The 17558-nt window shown below is 35.4% G+C and overlaps 2 protein-coding genes across 2 annotated transcripts in view; both read right to left on the bottom strand.

The window, feature by feature from the left end:
• Positions 1–17558, bottom strand: part of LOC134844522 (uncharacterized) — a 638515-nt gene that overhangs the window by 79003 nt on the left and 541954 nt on the right. The window lies entirely within an intron of this gene.
• The window catches only part of LOC134843923 (uncharacterized), a 59246-nt gene continuing 43260 nt past the window's right edge, over positions 1573–17558 (bottom strand). Inside the window, exons 3-5 of the mRNA XM_063860266.1 lie at positions 17356–17510; positions 13073–13175; positions 1573–2503 (exon numbers count right to left, since the gene is read on the bottom strand). Of these exons, the coding sequence (XP_063716336.1) occupies positions 1668–2503; positions 13073–13175; positions 17356–17510 (1094 nt within the window). The 3' untranslated portion in view covers positions 1573–1667. The remainder of the gene's footprint in view (positions 2504–13072; positions 13176–17355; positions 17511–17558) is intronic.

The raw sequence follows: 17558 nt of genomic DNA, 5'->3' as shown, positions 1-17558 counted from the left end.
AAAAAGAAATAAAAAGCCAGGCCTAAAAAATAAAAAAAATTGATAAATTCAGTTCTTTCTTTAACTCCTGTTGATTCATTTCAGTAAGGGCGATTGCGTAAAAACAGGAAAAAAGAGCTATAAAAGAATCTTTAAAATGAAGAAGAATTAAAAAGCGAATTTTCAGTTTTCCATAAATATCGTAATTTAACATGAAAACGGAAAAAGTCGGATGAACTTTTCTCAGCACTAGACAAACTGAACAAATTTTCTGGGTTGAATGGATTTCAATATGCTACCACCTTTATACCCCTGAGCCTTCTTTGAAATTGTCAAAATCGGGCGAAACAAAAACACCCTAGCCCCTGTCGACTCTGCGCTAATGATCGAATTAAAAAGAAATTTAACAATTTCAAAGAAATTTAACAATTACAAATTTTCAATAAAAGTTAAGTTTAAAATTAAGAACTAGTTCATAAAACTTGCAAAAATGAATATAATCAGGTTGCCGATATCAACAAAAAAAAATCCGGCGGTCGGTTCAGAAGAAAAATGGAGAATAAGTTTCGATACAATAACGAATTCCAAGAGCAGAAGGAGCCCGAGAGCAGAATCAACAAAACCTGATTGGTCGGTCAACACAATACTAATTCGGAACTGTAATTGATAAACAAATGACTCGCACATTTCACCACCATCAAAGGCTGAAAATTATATTGCAATTAGAAGGCCTATCTTTTAGAAGAGTAATTACGTTTTGTTTGGCGCAATTACCATTTTTTTATTGGAAAGAGTCAGCAACTCAATTTCAATTTCATTGAAGGAAACCAATTCAAACCGCAAAAAAATCAAAATTGAGCTTGAACAGCTTCTTAAAAACGTTTACATTGCCTTAAATAACTTATTTACTTTTCTGATCTTTTCTGTCAGTTCAAATACTTAAGTTTTTCAAATACCACAGGAAAACTTTTGGGAGCATGCTTCTAAACGAGCTTTGCAATGTGATGGTGCATGTAAAATAGTGCTCAAAAATGCCGGTTTCATAATTTATATACTTTGTATAGATTTTGTTCAGTAATCCTCCATTCAACCAACCACCAACCAACCCCCCCCCCCCCCCCGCCATCCAAATGAATGCAGCAGCCTACGTCTTGGGTTTCTAAAAATGATGCCACCGCGACAACGATGCCACACTTTCGAAGGGGAAGTGATCTAATTTTGGGGCGATTATGGGAAGAAATTTTATCGGTCAAACTTCTCGGCAATATCAGAGTTTAATTTCTTAGTCCCCACTTAGGTTAACTATCCGATAATAACTGTTGCAAATCAGTGGAGCGTTTTCTATAGCGTCAACCGAACTGTTGGTGAAGTTTTGTAATACTCAATCTAGTCAGCCTCAAAACACAAGAAATCTCTTCACTGAATAATTTTTAAATATTTTAGCTAGTGTAATTTGCTCGATATACCGTGCTTGAAACTATCCACTAGCTAGTACCCCCGCGACACTTTTTTTAATACATACAAAAAATCTATCTTAGCGATACTTCAAACCTTTGATTTTCCACAAGCTACTTTTAAAGAATTGAAAAAAACTCAATTCAGACTTGTTCAATTTTTCCGAACGATAGAAGAATTACATGAATAATAGAACTAATGAGGCTAAAGTCACAAGCGGCGTTCTGACCATTTCAGCATTTACAAGCACATTTATCTGCCTTCAAAAACAATTTTCTGAGAAAGTCCATCTCTAGTGTGTAGTCCTCAGTAATGAAATTGTCAATGATCTCTTTTTTGAACTCGTCAAAGGGGAACACGTGGGTCAAACTAGTAAAATAGTTTACAAATCCCTTATAAGCATCCACATTTCTGGTTAAATTCACGATGCGCGCTGCCAATTCCTGCTTTTCAGGAAGCACCTTCAAACTTCTAGTCTCTGCTAGAACGTACAGCACGTCAACAGGGGCGAATACATTGCACAGGTCTGAGAAATGGGACTGAGCTATTTTCAGCCTCTCTTCGTTCAGTGTCAAATCTTCAGTCACTTCATTCATTGCCTCTTCTTTTTCGGGGAGCATCGAATCCTCTTTGTTGGATCCCACATCCACTGTTACTTTTGTTAACAGCGCTGATTCATTTTGTACTTGCTTTGAGGGGGTAGTTAATGCCATGTCAGAATTAATCCACGGATCCACCGCAGCTCGCGAGTTCGCTTGATGGTTGTTTCCGATAAGAGCAGAACTTCCTGCGCTATTTCCAATTACATATCCGTTCTCACTGTTACTGAATTGGTTGTTGTTGTTTGTAGCCAACAATCGGGCCTGAGGTCCATCTTCGGAGCTCATTTGATCAACTGCTTCGCTGTGGATTCCGCTCGATTCTCGGAACGACTCGTGTCTTCTCGGTGAACGGTCGATTCGTCTCGCCTTCAATTCCGCTGATGGCTCGCACGATGAGGGGGACATTCTGACACCGACGTTGCCGGTGCTGCTGCTTGAGGATAGGTTAACTGCAGGCTGTGGTGAGCCTAAAATAACATTTAATAATGGCAATCTAATCAGCTATGGAAGGCATGAGGCCTCTCTGAGTATACATTTCCTTCATATGCCCATATCCTCAGACCAAAGACCCTATGTAGTAGATGGGAGAGCCAACAATAATCAGAGAATTCAAAAACTTAGATCTCCCATTGCTCAATTAAATCTATCAAAATCCGAACCTATATCAGAAACATAGCCAACAGCCAGTTGGAAAAGCACCAATGAACGCAAGAAAACAAAAAAAAATCTGCCCTAATTTTGGATAAATTTCAATTTTAACTTCCAGGACAAATAATGATAAACACTTATTCGATAGAGATAAGCTAATTTGAGAAAACTGGATCAATACCTATTTTGAGAAAACTGGATCAATAAGTGTTATAAAATAATAATTTCTAATTGAAAAAAATAAACAGTTCCTGTCAGATTCGAACCCAGCACCTTTGCCGTCCCAGGCGTATTCGTTACCTCCAGACTAAGTCTGTGACAAACGCAGGTAAATTTGAATTAATTATAATCTGAACCTAAAACTTGACAATTCTACTTTTTAACCTTTCTGTGAATAAAGTTATTCACGGTGAAAAGAATCTAGTAACCGACTGCAATGCCCTCGCTTATCGCTAGAGTAAAAACATTCTCGTTCTTTCTCGACAAATATGCCACCAATTTGAAATGAAAATCAGCGGCGGAAAAATCGTTATGTGGCAACGCAAAGAAGAAAAAAATTACGAAGAGGAAACAAAGCCGACATACTTCAAGCAGACAATTTGACTCCAACAAAAAATTTTTTTTGTAAAAAACCTTTAAATTTTAAGTCGCTCCTGATACTACAATGAAAAACGCTTGCCCTTGCAGGAAAAACGAAACTTGCTTACAGCACAAGAAAAATCCATGATGTAACTAGGCCGACAGTATTTAAAAAGACAACAATTGAGCAAAACAAAAAAACTATTTTTTTATACATTTTTAAAAAATTTTATTTCCACCTGAAAATACAATGAACAGCACATGATCTTCCAAATACAATGAAAGCTGCTAAAAGAACGAGCAAAATACGTGAGATGGCAACAAGCCGACAAAACTAGAGCAGATAAACGAAAAAGCGACAAATCAATATTACCAGAAAAAATTCAATTTTCAATGCTTACCATAGGAAAAAACTCAATAAATTTTAAATAAAAGAATATCCGGCCGAGACTCAAATCACAGACCTTGAGGCGAAAATGCGACGACCTTACCTCTAGGCTAAAACGGAGGGAAACTGCACTTTGTTAAGGTTAAGAAAAAACAAAATGAAGATTTTTAAGAAAAGTTGTTTACGGGAAAAAAGTCTTGTTCCCGACATAACATTTGATCTCATTTACTTTCATGATTAGTTTTTATATAAAATACATTTAATTTTTTTAGAAAAAGGCAACTAAATAGTGTTTAAAATCGCATAAAAGTAACCATCACCGTATATTTAATTACTATTATCATAAAGGCTTTACATCAAAATATGGGATTTCTCCGCATGAATATGGAATTTGACGAAAATTAGAAAGTCAATCGTCTGCAGTTGCTGCAGAGAACTACGTAGGTACTGGAACAAAATTTGTGGTATTTGGAACGTTAATGGATCCAGTAAAAATTCAGCAGTCTGTTTTTGAGACCCTCGAGTGAAAAGAAACTGGTCATCGACGAGGTTTGCCAAGCGGCATGTCCTCTACGAAAAGTTCGTTACACGGTCGCTGGGAATATCGAATATTTTGCCTCTTCTGGCAGAGATGGACACGAAGTTCTGCCAATCGAGCTTGTACCGGTCTGATATAATCTTAGATAAGAGCAACAAATCGTTCATCTCGATCTATAAGGACAAAGAAAGCATGTTGAACTGGTTTAGGCATTCGATGTAATGAAGATCAGGGTACTTTATTATCCAGTTTGTTGCTTTGCGTCGATTGCAAAGCATAGGGACTTGTCGTGTCCGCAAGCCATGATGCACTTGCATACGTTGTTATGGGCAGTACCATTGATTTGAATAGAAACAATTTTGCTGGTGGCAAGTAGGTTGGATGACGATCGTTTGAGCATGCACAGGACTGATAGCGACTTCCGAGTTGTCTCGTTTATATGGTTGCCCCAGGAACAGTTAATTGCTTTTGCAACAGCAAGGTCTTTTCTCGAATTATAATTCACTGACTTCAAGTTACCCTTATCTTGAGTGGTGACAGGCGTGGCGCGTGGACGTAAAAAAGGCACTTGTCGAGGTTTAACTCCATGGAGTTAACCTTGCACTATTCGGTCACCTTGTCTAGGTCCTCTTGAAGTTGAAATATTTCACCAATCGGATGAAAGATCAGCACTTTGGTATCATTTGCTAAGCTGAAAGGTTGGCATTTAAGGTCTTCTGAGAAATCGAGAAAGTAGATTAGAAAGACAATTAGTCCTGCGAGGGAAACTTGAGGCACTTCGATAGTTACGAGGAGAAAGGGCCTGAAATGAGTGATCTCGACAAACTGTTGGCAATTTGAGAAATAGTCTTCGATGATAGTCAGAAGTTTTCCTCCTACACCACTCATTGGTGTAGGAGGAAAACTGATTAGCTGGGTGTAACTGATGTAACTGATTAGCTGGGTTGTGGTCGGTCGGTTTGCCTGTTTGGAATTCAAATTGAGAGGCTTGTAGCACCGGAGCAACAAGCTCGTATAGACCATCCAACATGCATTTTTTCCATACACCTTCGTACATCCAGACATCCAGTTTAGATACACCTTTTCAGACATCGAGCTTGGCATGCGAGACGTCGTAGTGATCGCATCTGGGGTGGTTGACGAGGCAATCCTGTGGCTTTTTGGACGGCGCCGCGTTTCATCTGGAGAAAACAGACTGAAAAAATCTGTACAATATTTCACTCATCTCCTGCGGACTTTCATGTGACTCCTTGTTCCATAGCAGTTTCGGTGGATAACTATTGGGGCAGCGAATTGACTTGAAATACTTGAAGATACCCGTGGCACTGTGTGAGCTGGCGAGTTCTGATTCGTATATAACCTGGTCGCTACTTGGGGGGCTTCTATCGTTTTGGTTAGTTGGGTTATCTTCTCCTGCGGTATTGGTCTATTCGCATAGCATTTTTCAGCAGTCGGTCTAGTATTTTTCATCAAGATTGAGGTCTTCTGGGACACCCAAGTAGGAAGAGACGCCTGTGATAGGATCTGCTGAGGATCGCCAGAGGTTGCAAGCCGTTTAGCCATTTCTACCATTGATCTACTATGGCTCTCGTGTTTGACAAACATATGCCTCATGTGTCCTAATGTGTGCCATCACAGTATAAATGAGTGTGTCATCAGAATTTCGTTAGGTGTCATTAAATTAAGTAAATATATGAAACTTGGTCTGAAAATGTGAAAAATTCAAATCAATATTGCTCAAAACCCAGACAACTTTTTTGAATTTTTTGATATCCAACCTACGACTAATAGGGCTTTGATATAAAACCATATTTGAGCCTTTACTATCTTTGAGGTAGTCAAATCGGTCGGGAAAAAAAAACAAACTAATATATAGTTCCTTGAGGGGGGCCGGAACAATAACAACGAGCATCTACGCCTTTCAATCACAAGTTGGTATGTAGTTTGTTCCAAGAAACCTACTACGATTACTGTTATAAAATTGAGGGATAAAAGGCTCCGAAAACTCTCACTCATAGATTGCACAGTGGGTATAATTGTTAGTTTTCAGTGGCTAGTCGAAAGAGCAAGAAAATCAACATGATTTCCCTTTCCTGTGTGAATAAAACTGATGAGCTAAACTTGATTCAGATAATTGAAACTAATTAACAATGAAAGCCTTGTCTGGTGACAAGTACCGAAGGCCAAATTTGTACCATTACATGATTTGGATCTCGTTTTCCACTGAAAGCTGGATTCTATTTTCACTGGGTTTTGATGACTATGAAAGCGTTAGTCTGGCCAAGATTACTGAAGGCCAAATTAGTGACACTAGATTATTTTCACATCAAAATTATTCAACCTCAAATAGGTTGAGCTAGGGACTACCGTGAATTTTTTTTTACGAGAACTATAGACGAAAACTTAATTCGACAACTAGCAATAAAAGATAACTCGCAACAAAAGACAACTTGCATCACAAAGGCAACTTGCAACATACTCACCGCCGCAGCCTGGTCAACGTGTTGCGAGCTTGCCACCAAAGGATACGAATTTATACGAAATTTAGAATCGGTTATTAAGCGAAGCGGCAACGCGCTCACACCGACGACCTTAAGTGAAAAGCATAATGTTTTCAATTATTTTTTAAAATCTTAAATTTAGCGAACTTAAATTCGCTTATCTTAAGCTTGGCAAATTGTCTTTTGTTACGAATTGTCATTTGTTGTCAGTTGTCTCTACAAGACGAAAACTCCAATAATTTGGACTGAAACAGAGTTATGAAAAAAGGAAACAACAGAAAAAAACTTACCACTCATTTCCGCGAGGTGTTGTGCAAAAAAATGTGAATGAATCGTTTTTGGTGACACGAGAAAGCTAACGGTTGTTCTTTTTGGGTCACCGAAGCCAAAATTTAGGTCACCATAACTAACATTCAAGTCGGTGCGCGAACAATCGATCACCATTTCGAACAAACGTCCGAAGTCAACCAAACACAATTGAAAGAAAAACAAAAACGCGTCGATTAACCATTTTGATAGCTAACAGTTAAAGAAAACAGAAAATCCTAAATCAAGTATAGTCTGTTACAGCAGGCGCAAATTTAAGGGTTCGAAATTCTTGCCATTCGAGCAAAGAGTCGCTTCTTGGTTATATTTTACGATGTCCATTTTAAAGTTTCTATAGTCGCCAGCATCTGGTATTTTTGAAGCAGAAGCCGAAAAAATTCTGTTTTGATAGAAACTTCACAAAAAGAGCCTAGAGAAATCATTTTAGTCTGTTTTCTGCATAAATGTATTAGATCTTTGATTATTGACATTTTTCGACAAAACTAAAGGTTAGTTCGGTCAAAAAAGGTCAATCAGAAAAATCACTAATTTTTAAGAACTAAGTTATATACCTATATAAGTTTAAATTCGATTATTCGAAATATTATTCGAATCCCAATCCCATACAATTTCATAATACCTGTTTTTATCAAACAGTAAGTCTAGACAAGTATGCCAAGCAAAACATTTGAACATTAAATTAGCAACGGAACAAAAATTACGAAGCAAAAACAAAGCCAAAAATTTTTAGAGCAGACACAATTTGAGCCGAGAAAAAATGACTTGATAAAATTTCAAGTCTCTCCGGAAACCTCAATGAACAACACTTGCAACTACCATAATACTTGCATACAGCCAAAGAAACATCAGTAATAAGGCAACTAAGCAGACAAAATTTGAGCAGATAATGAAAATCCAAAAATCAGTTTTAAACAAAAAAACTTTTGAATTGCATACATACTAAAAACATACTGCCACGCAAAGTCAGGTACCAAAACAAATCATCGGAATGTTCTCAGGGTCGAGACAAACCCCTTTAAAATTTCAGGAGTTTTAGTTTAATTTCGAGGGATTAAGGCAAGCGAGCAGGCTTATTATAGAAAGATAAGCCATGAAACTTTGGTAAATTGTTTTTAAGATTTTTTCAGCGCCATTTTTGGAATAAATAAACTATATAAAAAATTTTTAAAGAATTGCTGCAAAAAACTCTCAATTTGTTTTTTCGGATTTTTTTTTTCATCTTCGAAATTTTTTTTTAAGGAAAATTTTTAGAATTTTTTTTCAAGTTGTTTCTACAAAACTGTTGTACGATTTGCCTATTTTACTGTGAATGTCGAATGTACCTAAATTCAGGTTTTAATTACATCTTTCTCTCACGCCCCGCACAAAAAATAACATAAGAATAAATTCGAAACAAGTATCAGGTATCCAAAGTTGTATAGATCAGTAACCCGAGTATAACTGCACAATTTAATAAAATTTAACAAAATTCGGGTGAGAAATAGTGAGAAACACTAGATTGAAGGAAAAGAAACACGAAAAAAATGGACACGAAAAACAACCGGCTAATCTTGTTTTTTTTTTCAGTTTTTCGTTCGCAGATTGTTTTGAACACTCAAAACTTTGAAGTTGATACACAAAATTTCACACAGAGACTAAAGGTGAAAAATGAATTCTGTCGAAAAAATTGATTACACTTGTTATAAAAATCAATTACTTGAAATATAAGAAGGATTCAGGCTACACAAACTGCATTCACGTTTCCCATTACCATAAAATGAAACCGCTCAGAAAAAAAATGTGGTAAAATATTTTAAAAATCCAAAAGTTTCTAAATGTACTCATAAACTTAACTTAAAACTCTGCAAGCAAACAAGCTGCATTTCCTGCAGAATCAATTGGCTATAAACATCAGCTAGGGACTACCGTGAATTTTTTTTTACGAGAACTATAGACGAAAACTTAATTCGACAACTAGCAATAAAAGATAACTCGCAACAAAAGACAACTTGCATCACAAAGGCAACTTGCAACATACTCACCGCCGCAGCCTGGTCAACGTGTTGCGAGCTTGCCACCAAAGGATACGAATTTATACGAAATTTAGAATCGGTTATTAAGCGAAGCGGCAACGCGCTCACACCGACGACCTTAAGTGAAAAGCATAATGTTTTCAATTATTTTTTAAAATCTTAAATTTAGCGAACTTAAATTCGCTTATCTTAAGCTTGGCAAATTGTCTTTTGTTACGAATTGTCATTTGTTGTCAGTTGTCTCTACAAGACGAAAACTCCAATAATTTGGACTGAAACAGAGTTATGAAAAAAGGAAACAACAGAAAAAAACTTACCACTCATTTCCGCGAGGTGTTGTGCAAAAAAATGTGAATGAATCGTTTTTGGTGACACGAGAAAGCTAACGGTTGTTCTTTTTGGGTCACCGAAGCCAAAATTTAGGTCACCATAACTAACATTCAAGTCGGTGCGCGAACAATCGATCACCATTTCGAACAAACGTCCGAAGTCAACCAAACACAATTGAAAGAAAAACAAAAACGCGTCGATTAACCATTTTGATAGCTAACAGTTAAAGAAAACAGAAAATCCTAAATCAAGTATAGTCTGTTACAGCAGGCGCAAATTTAAGGGTTCGAAATTCTTGCCATTCGAGCAAAGAGTCGCTTCTTGGTTATATTTTACGATGTCCATTTTAAAGTTTCTATAGTCGCCAGCATCTGGTATTTTTGAAGCAGAAGCCGAAAAAATTCTGTTTTGATAGAAACTTCACAAAAAGAGCCTAGAGAAATCATTTTAGTCTGTTTTCTGCATAAATGTATTAGATCTTTGATTATTGACATTTTTCGACAAAACTAAAGGTTAGTTCGGTCAAAAAAGGTCAATCAGAAAAATCACTAATTTTTAAGAACTAAGTTATATACCTATATAAGTTTAAATTCGATTATTCGAAATATTATTCGAATCCCAATCCCATACAATTTCATAATACCTGTTTTTATCAAACAGTAAGTCTAGACAAGTATGCCAAGCAAAACATTTGAACATTAAATTAGCAACGGAACAAAAATTACGAAGCAAAAACAAAGCCAAAAATTTTTAGAGCAGACACAATTTGAGCCGAGAAAAAATGACTTGATAAAATTTCAAGTCTCTCCGGAAACCTCAATGAACAACACTTGCAACTACCATAATACTTGCATACAGCCAAAGAAACATCAGTAATAAGGCAACTAAGCAGACAAAATTTGAGCAGATAATGAAAATCCAAAAATCAGTTTTAAACAAAAAAACTTTTGAATTGCATACATACTAAAAACATACTGCCACGCAAAGTCAGGTACCAAAACAAATCATCGGAATGTTCTCAGGGTCGAGACAAACCCCTTTAAAATTTCAGGAGTTTTAGTTTAATTTCGAGGGATTAAGGCAAGCGAGCAGGCTTATTATAGAAAGATAAGCCATGAAACTTTGGTAAATTGTTTTTAAGATTTTTTCAGCGCCATTTTTGGAATAAATAAACTATATAAAAAATTTTTAAAGAATTGCTGCAAAAAACTCTCAATTTGTTTTTTCGGATTTTTTTTTTCATCTTCGAAATTTTTTTTTAAGGAAAATTTTTAGAATTTTTTTTCAAGTTGTTTCTACAAAACTGTTGTACGATTTGCCTATTTTACTGTGAATGTCGAATGTACCTAAATTCAGGTTTTAATTACATCTTTCTCTCACGCCCCGCACAAAAAATAACATAAGAATAAATTCGAAACAAGTATCAGGTATCCAAAGTTGTATAGATCAGTAACCCGAGTATAACTGCACAATTTAATAAAATTTAACAAAATTCGGGTGAGAAATAGTGAGAAACACTAGATTGAAGGAAAAGAAACACGAAAAAAATGGACACGAAAAACAACCGGCTAATCTTGTTTTTTTTTTCAGTTTTTCGTTCGCAGATTGTTTTGAACACTCAAAACTTTGAAGTTGATACACAAAATTTCACACAGAGACTAAAGGTGAAAAATGAATTCTGTCGAAAAAATTGATTACACTTGTTATAAAAATCAATTACTTGAAATATAAGAAGGATTCAGGCTACACAAACTGCATTCACGTTTCCCATTACCATAAAATGAAACCGCTCAGAAAAAAAATGTGGTAAAATATTTTAAAAATCCAAAAGTTTCTAAATGTACTCATAAACTTAACTTAAAACTCTGCAAGCAAACAAGCTGCATTTCCTGCAGAATCAATTGGCTATAAACATCAACGAAACAATTGCTATAAACTAAGATCAAAGTGAAAGAAAAATATTGAAAACAGAAACAAAAAAATGAATGCTTGTTTCAAATAAAAAACACGAGAATACTTTTTTAAAAAATTTCAGCCAGAAAGACCTGAACGTCATACCGGATTTACCACATATCTTCCTTCACGAAATAGTCAGGCCAAAATTGCAAAAAAAAATTGTTGGAAATTTATGATTTTTTTCCGACAAAAATTTGACATATGAAAACAATACGCAATGACATCAACCTGAATCGCTTTGTTGATAAAATTAACCCAATTTGAGAAAACTGGGCTAAAGGTTGATGGTTTAAAACTTTTATTTTGCTGGCGAATCTGAAAATTAAATTCAACTTTCGAAACAAAAAATCCATCACGTTTTTCATGACTTTTACACTATTGCTATTCCATGGTAGAATTTGCCCTCCTTTTAACAAAGGAAATGAACCGAACTTAACAAGTCAAACAGCGAAAAAGTAAATTCGAGCCTGAACAAATTTTACGACTTTTCCTGAAAAAAAATATCATCGCGACCTATATAAGAGTCTTAACTACGTTCAGAGACTATTAAATAACAAAAACAAAGGTAAAAAAATAGTTTGGAAGGTGTCGATTAACTCAAGGAAAACAAAAAAATCAAATTTTTTTTGCATTCCGAAGAAAATCACAGATAACGTTGACGCTCTTTCAATTTTAAGACTCTTTTATGATTGACACCTTTTCTCACTAGACGAATCTAATCAGAGGAAAATTTGAAAAAATGTGATGTTTTTATTCAGCTGGGAAACCAGAGTTACTGGAGAGCGTAACTTGCATCCCTTTTAGCAAAATAATTCGAATTATTATTTTGAAAAATCGAAAGTCAAAGACATCTACCAAAACAACCATAAAAAGTCAAACTACCTGAATAAGTGTCTTCAATTTGTTCGCTTACACTAAGAAAGAAGCGACTGATTTTATTTCATTGAGTAATCTTATGATGTCACTTTTGAACGAAACCAAACCCACTTTAAGAAAATTCTCAAAATAATTCAACTTCAAACTAAGTGTAAAGCGCAACTTTTTACGCCCTTAATTTTCTTTTGGAGAACGCAAGTTTAGCTCAACGCCAAAACTACTTTGAGGCCTGCACGAGGCAAGAAAACAATTTTGAGGCAATTTTTTTTCATATCTCGGTTTCACAAAAAAACATCTTCAAGCTTTTTGCATTTCAATAAACTCTTTTATTATTTAAATTTTAAAGAACACAGCCAACAGACAGTTGGTAGTGTCAGTGAACTCAAATCAGCAAGTCGTCTCAATTTAGTGTATGAAAGTGTAGTCAACAAGTGTGAACGGTCTTCTCAATGATTGAATTTTTATGTAATGAATTTTTTGGTTCAAAGAAAACATATCACCATGAAGCTATTCGAATTTTCAAAATTATTATAGAGTGACAATTTTTAGATGAAACACAATTTGAGAAAAACGGCTCAATAGGTAACTTATTCCGCTGGGAACTTTTAAATTAATATTTTTTTAAACAAATTAAGTCATTCACTTTTCTTAGCGCAATTTTCATTTGCGCAAATGGAGAGCTGAATTTGCCTTCTTTATAGCACATGAACTTGAATTGAACCGCAAAAAAAATTAAATTTAAGCGTGATCAAAATTAAGACTTATCTTGAAAAAAAAATCACGACCTATTTAAGTGTCTTCACTAATCACTTCATTCATTTACACTTAACAAAAATCAAAAGACAATTCACCATTAACGTTACCCGATTAACGATGCTTACCATTAAAATTGTTGAACAAGTTTCTTGGATCTTGGGCATTGATGTTGTGCAGCTGCAGTCCAAAAGCGTTCAATTGTGGCTGGGTCAAACCCGCTGCTTGAAGCTAACAAAAAACAATCACATCAATAAATTGGATTTGAAAGGCTACTATTTGAGTTAAGTTTCTACTAAATACTTCTTAGGCAACTATCACCCACTGTAAATTTAAGACTTAATAAACAATCATTTTTCGTTCCGAAGTTGATTGCGATTCACGTTAGTTTTTGAACCAAAATTAATTGAATTAACAGCCTTCCATAACCACATTGAAGCTCTTTGAATTTCAAATACTATTTGAGTTTTTCTATGTTCAGTTTGCAAGGAAATCTGTAGTTTGCTCAAGTCATCACTAATCATGCTGGCCACTATTTTCTCAAAAATATATAGACCTCAAGTGACTATGACAATTTTCGAAATTTTTTGTCGACCTTTTTTTTAGGTCGACCAAATTAATTTTTCAAGCTCTGTCAAAGCACTAAAAATTCCCTGTTTTGGCCAAAACTTCTGCGCCGCAGGCATAATTTGGAATAAAAAAATTGCCGTTTTTTCGGCGCGCGCTCTCCCCTCAATATTAGTACATATTGGCGCCCAAGGCGCCTTTAGAAAAATTTTAGGGTCCGTCACCAAAAACGGATATCTCAAAACAGTGCAAAGAGGGGACCTGTAAAAATATTAAAAAAAAACAGAAAGCTTTGTTGTAAATAGTGATTTTTACATGGTCTCCAGGAAATATAGACTTCCAAAAAATTAGAGACCAAATAATGACTTTTATAGACCAGTTTAAAAATATAGACCAAGTGGCCAGCCTGTCACTAATTATCTACACAGAGGCGAAGTTGCCTTTCGCATACACAAGCAAAAATATGACTAACACTACTGGGAAAACAGAATGAGTTTTTGAGCCGACGCATTTTAGCTAGTATACGAAAAAGTTCACTAAAAACATCCGACCTTGCCCAGGTTCGAGCCCTTTTATTTTTTGCTGGTCTCATTCCCTACCGCTACGCTATATAACCATGATACCTTGAAGCTAAAGTGCTATTTGTAAAAAAAATAGTTGTGTTAAAATCCTTAGCATGGGCTGTACTTAATAGCTGGTTATTGATCAAAATGAACACATTTTGTTGCAAAAATATTTGCGTCGCAACAATATTTGCGACTTAGGTTGGAAAAAAAGAGAGTTCATACTATAACACAAGCTTTGCTTGTTTAAAAAAAGTCAAAGGAGAAGACACAGCTATCACTAGTAGAATGGAAGTTTCCGCCAATAAGAATAAATTCTGAAAATTACGAGCAAAATATGAATAAAAACGATTTAAAGGTAGTTTTTGATCTGATACCCTTCATGGACTCCTAAAACCGAGAATCGTGTTTAGAAAATACAGATGATAGAAAACAAAATAAAAATCAATTGATGAAAACATTGATTGACATTACACCTAGAAAATTCCGAATAAACTCATGACTTCAATTATCGTCACCGAAAAGAATATGATAAGAACATCAGGCCGATCGAGAAGTATCGAGGAAAAAACCCGAGCGAAGTTTTACTGAAGAGAAGAAGTTTTACTGAAGAGATTTTTTCTAACGGTTTTCAAAGAAGGTCGGAGCAGTGGTTTCAAACTTCAAAAGATACCTTATCTAATTTAATTATATTTAAAAACGACTAAAAAAACTGAAACACAAAGGCGAAGCGCAGCTTCATATCCCGTGCGATACAACGAAAGAGTACAATTGCAAACTGATAAAGGGTCAGTGAGATGGACATAACTGAATGGCAAAAAACTGGAAAGACAAAAAAAATTGTCACAAAACACAGACGAAAAATACAACCACAACCAAAAAGCAAGCTTTTGAAATTTTCCGAGCGTCTACTAAGCCAACAACACGTAGTTAGACGCCAAGTGATCCGTAAAGAAAAATACCAAATTATAACTCAACCATTTTTTTTGAAAATACAAAAATTTCGATCTCAGATAAATATACGAGAAACACATCTAATAGCATTAAGCAAGGTGTTAGGGTTTTTCGAGCGTCCACTAATCCACAACAGGGGCTTAGACGCCGATTGAGCTGAAAAAAAATAACAAAGGAAATGGTGGTCATAAAACAAATTCAACATTTTTTTAAAATAAGAAAAACTCAATATCAGAAAAACAGAAGAGAAAACAACCACCAGCGTTGAGCAAGATTTAAGCGTTTTCCGAGCGTCCACTGAGCCATCAACAAGTGGTTAGACGCCAATTGATCCGAAAACAAAAATACCAAAAGCTTTGGTTGTCTTAAAATAATTTTGAGCGATTAAAAAGTTTCAACAATTAATTTTTACACTACCAGCCGACCTGATTTATTAAACAGATGAATAAAAGTTATTTATCCTTATACCGATGCAAAACATGTTCACCAAATCGACAAAACAATAGCTGAAATCATTTAGGCCGATTAAAATTTCTAAGCGGAAAAAAAAAACAAAAAAATGTAAAATATGCCAGTCAGCTATAGTAATTTTTAAAACTACAGGAGCTAATCGTGGACACTTGAGACTACAATTAAACTGATTACAGTGCAAAAAATTGTGAAGAGGCAGCTAAGCCGAGAAAACATAATAAACAATTATTTGACTAATCAATTTTTCCCAGAAAAAAATTTAATTTCATACAGTGAAAAAAAACAAGCTCCAGCCGGGACTCAAACCCCTGACATTAGATTTCAAAGGCAACTGCATAATTTCCAGACCAAGTGCGGTAGAGCCTGGAAGTTGCTAAGGTTCGATAATAAAGCAACATGAATTTCAATTACAAACCTGTAAGACAAGTTGTTGACTGGAAAAAAATTTAGTTCATAGGCCGATCTTTTTGATACTAAATAGTTTAGGCTTACAAAAACAGGTGCTGACCAGATTCAAGCGTAGTCCCTCAGCCGTTTACTATTTTTCTTACTCAGAAGCTAAATTTGAATTTTCAAGAAATTGAGATGTTTGCTGCACAAATGATTGAAAGCTGCACAAACGATTCAGTGATTTTGTTAAACTAGTTGTTAACCCGAAAAAAAGTCTTTATCAAGATTTGACAGCGCTTGCTAATCGCAAGCTTATAAAAGACATTTGGCAAATAAGCCGGCCCTTAATAAGCTGAAAAACAGCCAAAAGACTTTCACTAAAAATCATAAAAAGATTTGCATCTACACGCTGCAATAGCGGCAAAACAAATACGCTGCGTATTTGTAAATTAATCATTTGAAACGTTCTAACAATTTACCATTGCGTGACCAAAGACATTTACGGGAACAAAAAACTAACACCCGGTTGCAATACCCTTGCTTATCGCAAGGGTAATAAACATAAAATTTGATATAACTTTCATTTGTTCAGAATTGCGATATTTCATTGTGCCAGTTTTGGCAGAATTTTGAAACTTGAAACAAATTTCTTATGTTACCAATTTATGTGAACTGATGAAGCAGGGGCGCCGATTTGATATCATCCAAAATTCGAGCAAAACTTTCAAACAATAATTACATACAGGCGAAGCTGTACTTCGCAAACAAGCAAAAAAACCTAAGAGGTGTAGCTTAAAAGGGCCACAAAAGAGAAAGCAAAATAAAGATAATGTTTTGTCCAACAAATGACTTCTACGGGAATCGACCCTCAGCCATCGGACATGCAACTTTGCCAGTCGGATGTCCTACACAAGTGTGCCACTGACGCTTCTTGAATCCAAACACTAGTCACTTATTAAATTGAGAAAATTTGCTATCAAAACGCCAGTAATATGAAACGAAATTGCTACCAAAAGAGTACTTTTATTTGCGAGTTAAATTGAAAAAAAAAGAGTTCGTAATATGACAATACGCTGTTTAGATCACTTGTTTATGAGCAATGAAAACAAAACGCGCTTAAGACACTGTTTGAAGTATATTTTTATTCCCCTATCTTAAACAAAAAATGTAGCAAAAAATCGCGCCCGGAAACCTTTTAAGTGGTCAGGGGTTCGAACCTCTGAAGGGTTTGGGCGTCCGTCCGCTACCGCTAAATCAGCTACTGAAACCAATTCAATTTCAGAAATTTGGTTCAATAATTATTCTATAATTGGTAGTTGAAAAATCAACTGGCTTTTTAAATCAAATATTTTTAAACTGAATTTTTCACCCATTCGCTTTCTCGTAACTGGAGAGCTTAATTTATACTTTTCCTGATTATTTATTGTTTGTTTTTTCTTTTTACAAACAGAAGATGACCAAATTACCAAAGTGAGGTCGACTAAAGGAGACCATGGGTTGGTTGGGAATGGGACTACACCTGCTGCCGCGGCGGCTGCTGCTGAGTTAGGCACTTGGACCCCAGGGTGTAAGATAGACCCCAACAGACCAGGCAACAGGTTGTTATGGAACAGCTGTGCTCCTATAATACAACATATCAGGCTATTTAAGACTTACACAAAGATGAGAA

This window comes from Symsagittifera roscoffensis, chromosome 4 (genome assembly GCF_963678635.1).
Source record: "Symsagittifera roscoffensis chromosome 4, txSymRosc1.1, whole genome shotgun sequence".
In the NCBI taxonomy this organism is placed as follows: domain Eukaryota; kingdom Metazoa; phylum Xenacoelomorpha; order Acoela; family Convolutidae; genus Symsagittifera; species Symsagittifera roscoffensis.
The sequence above is the reverse complement of the archived record's forward strand: the minus strand, read 5'-3'. Positions and strand labels throughout refer to the sequence as shown.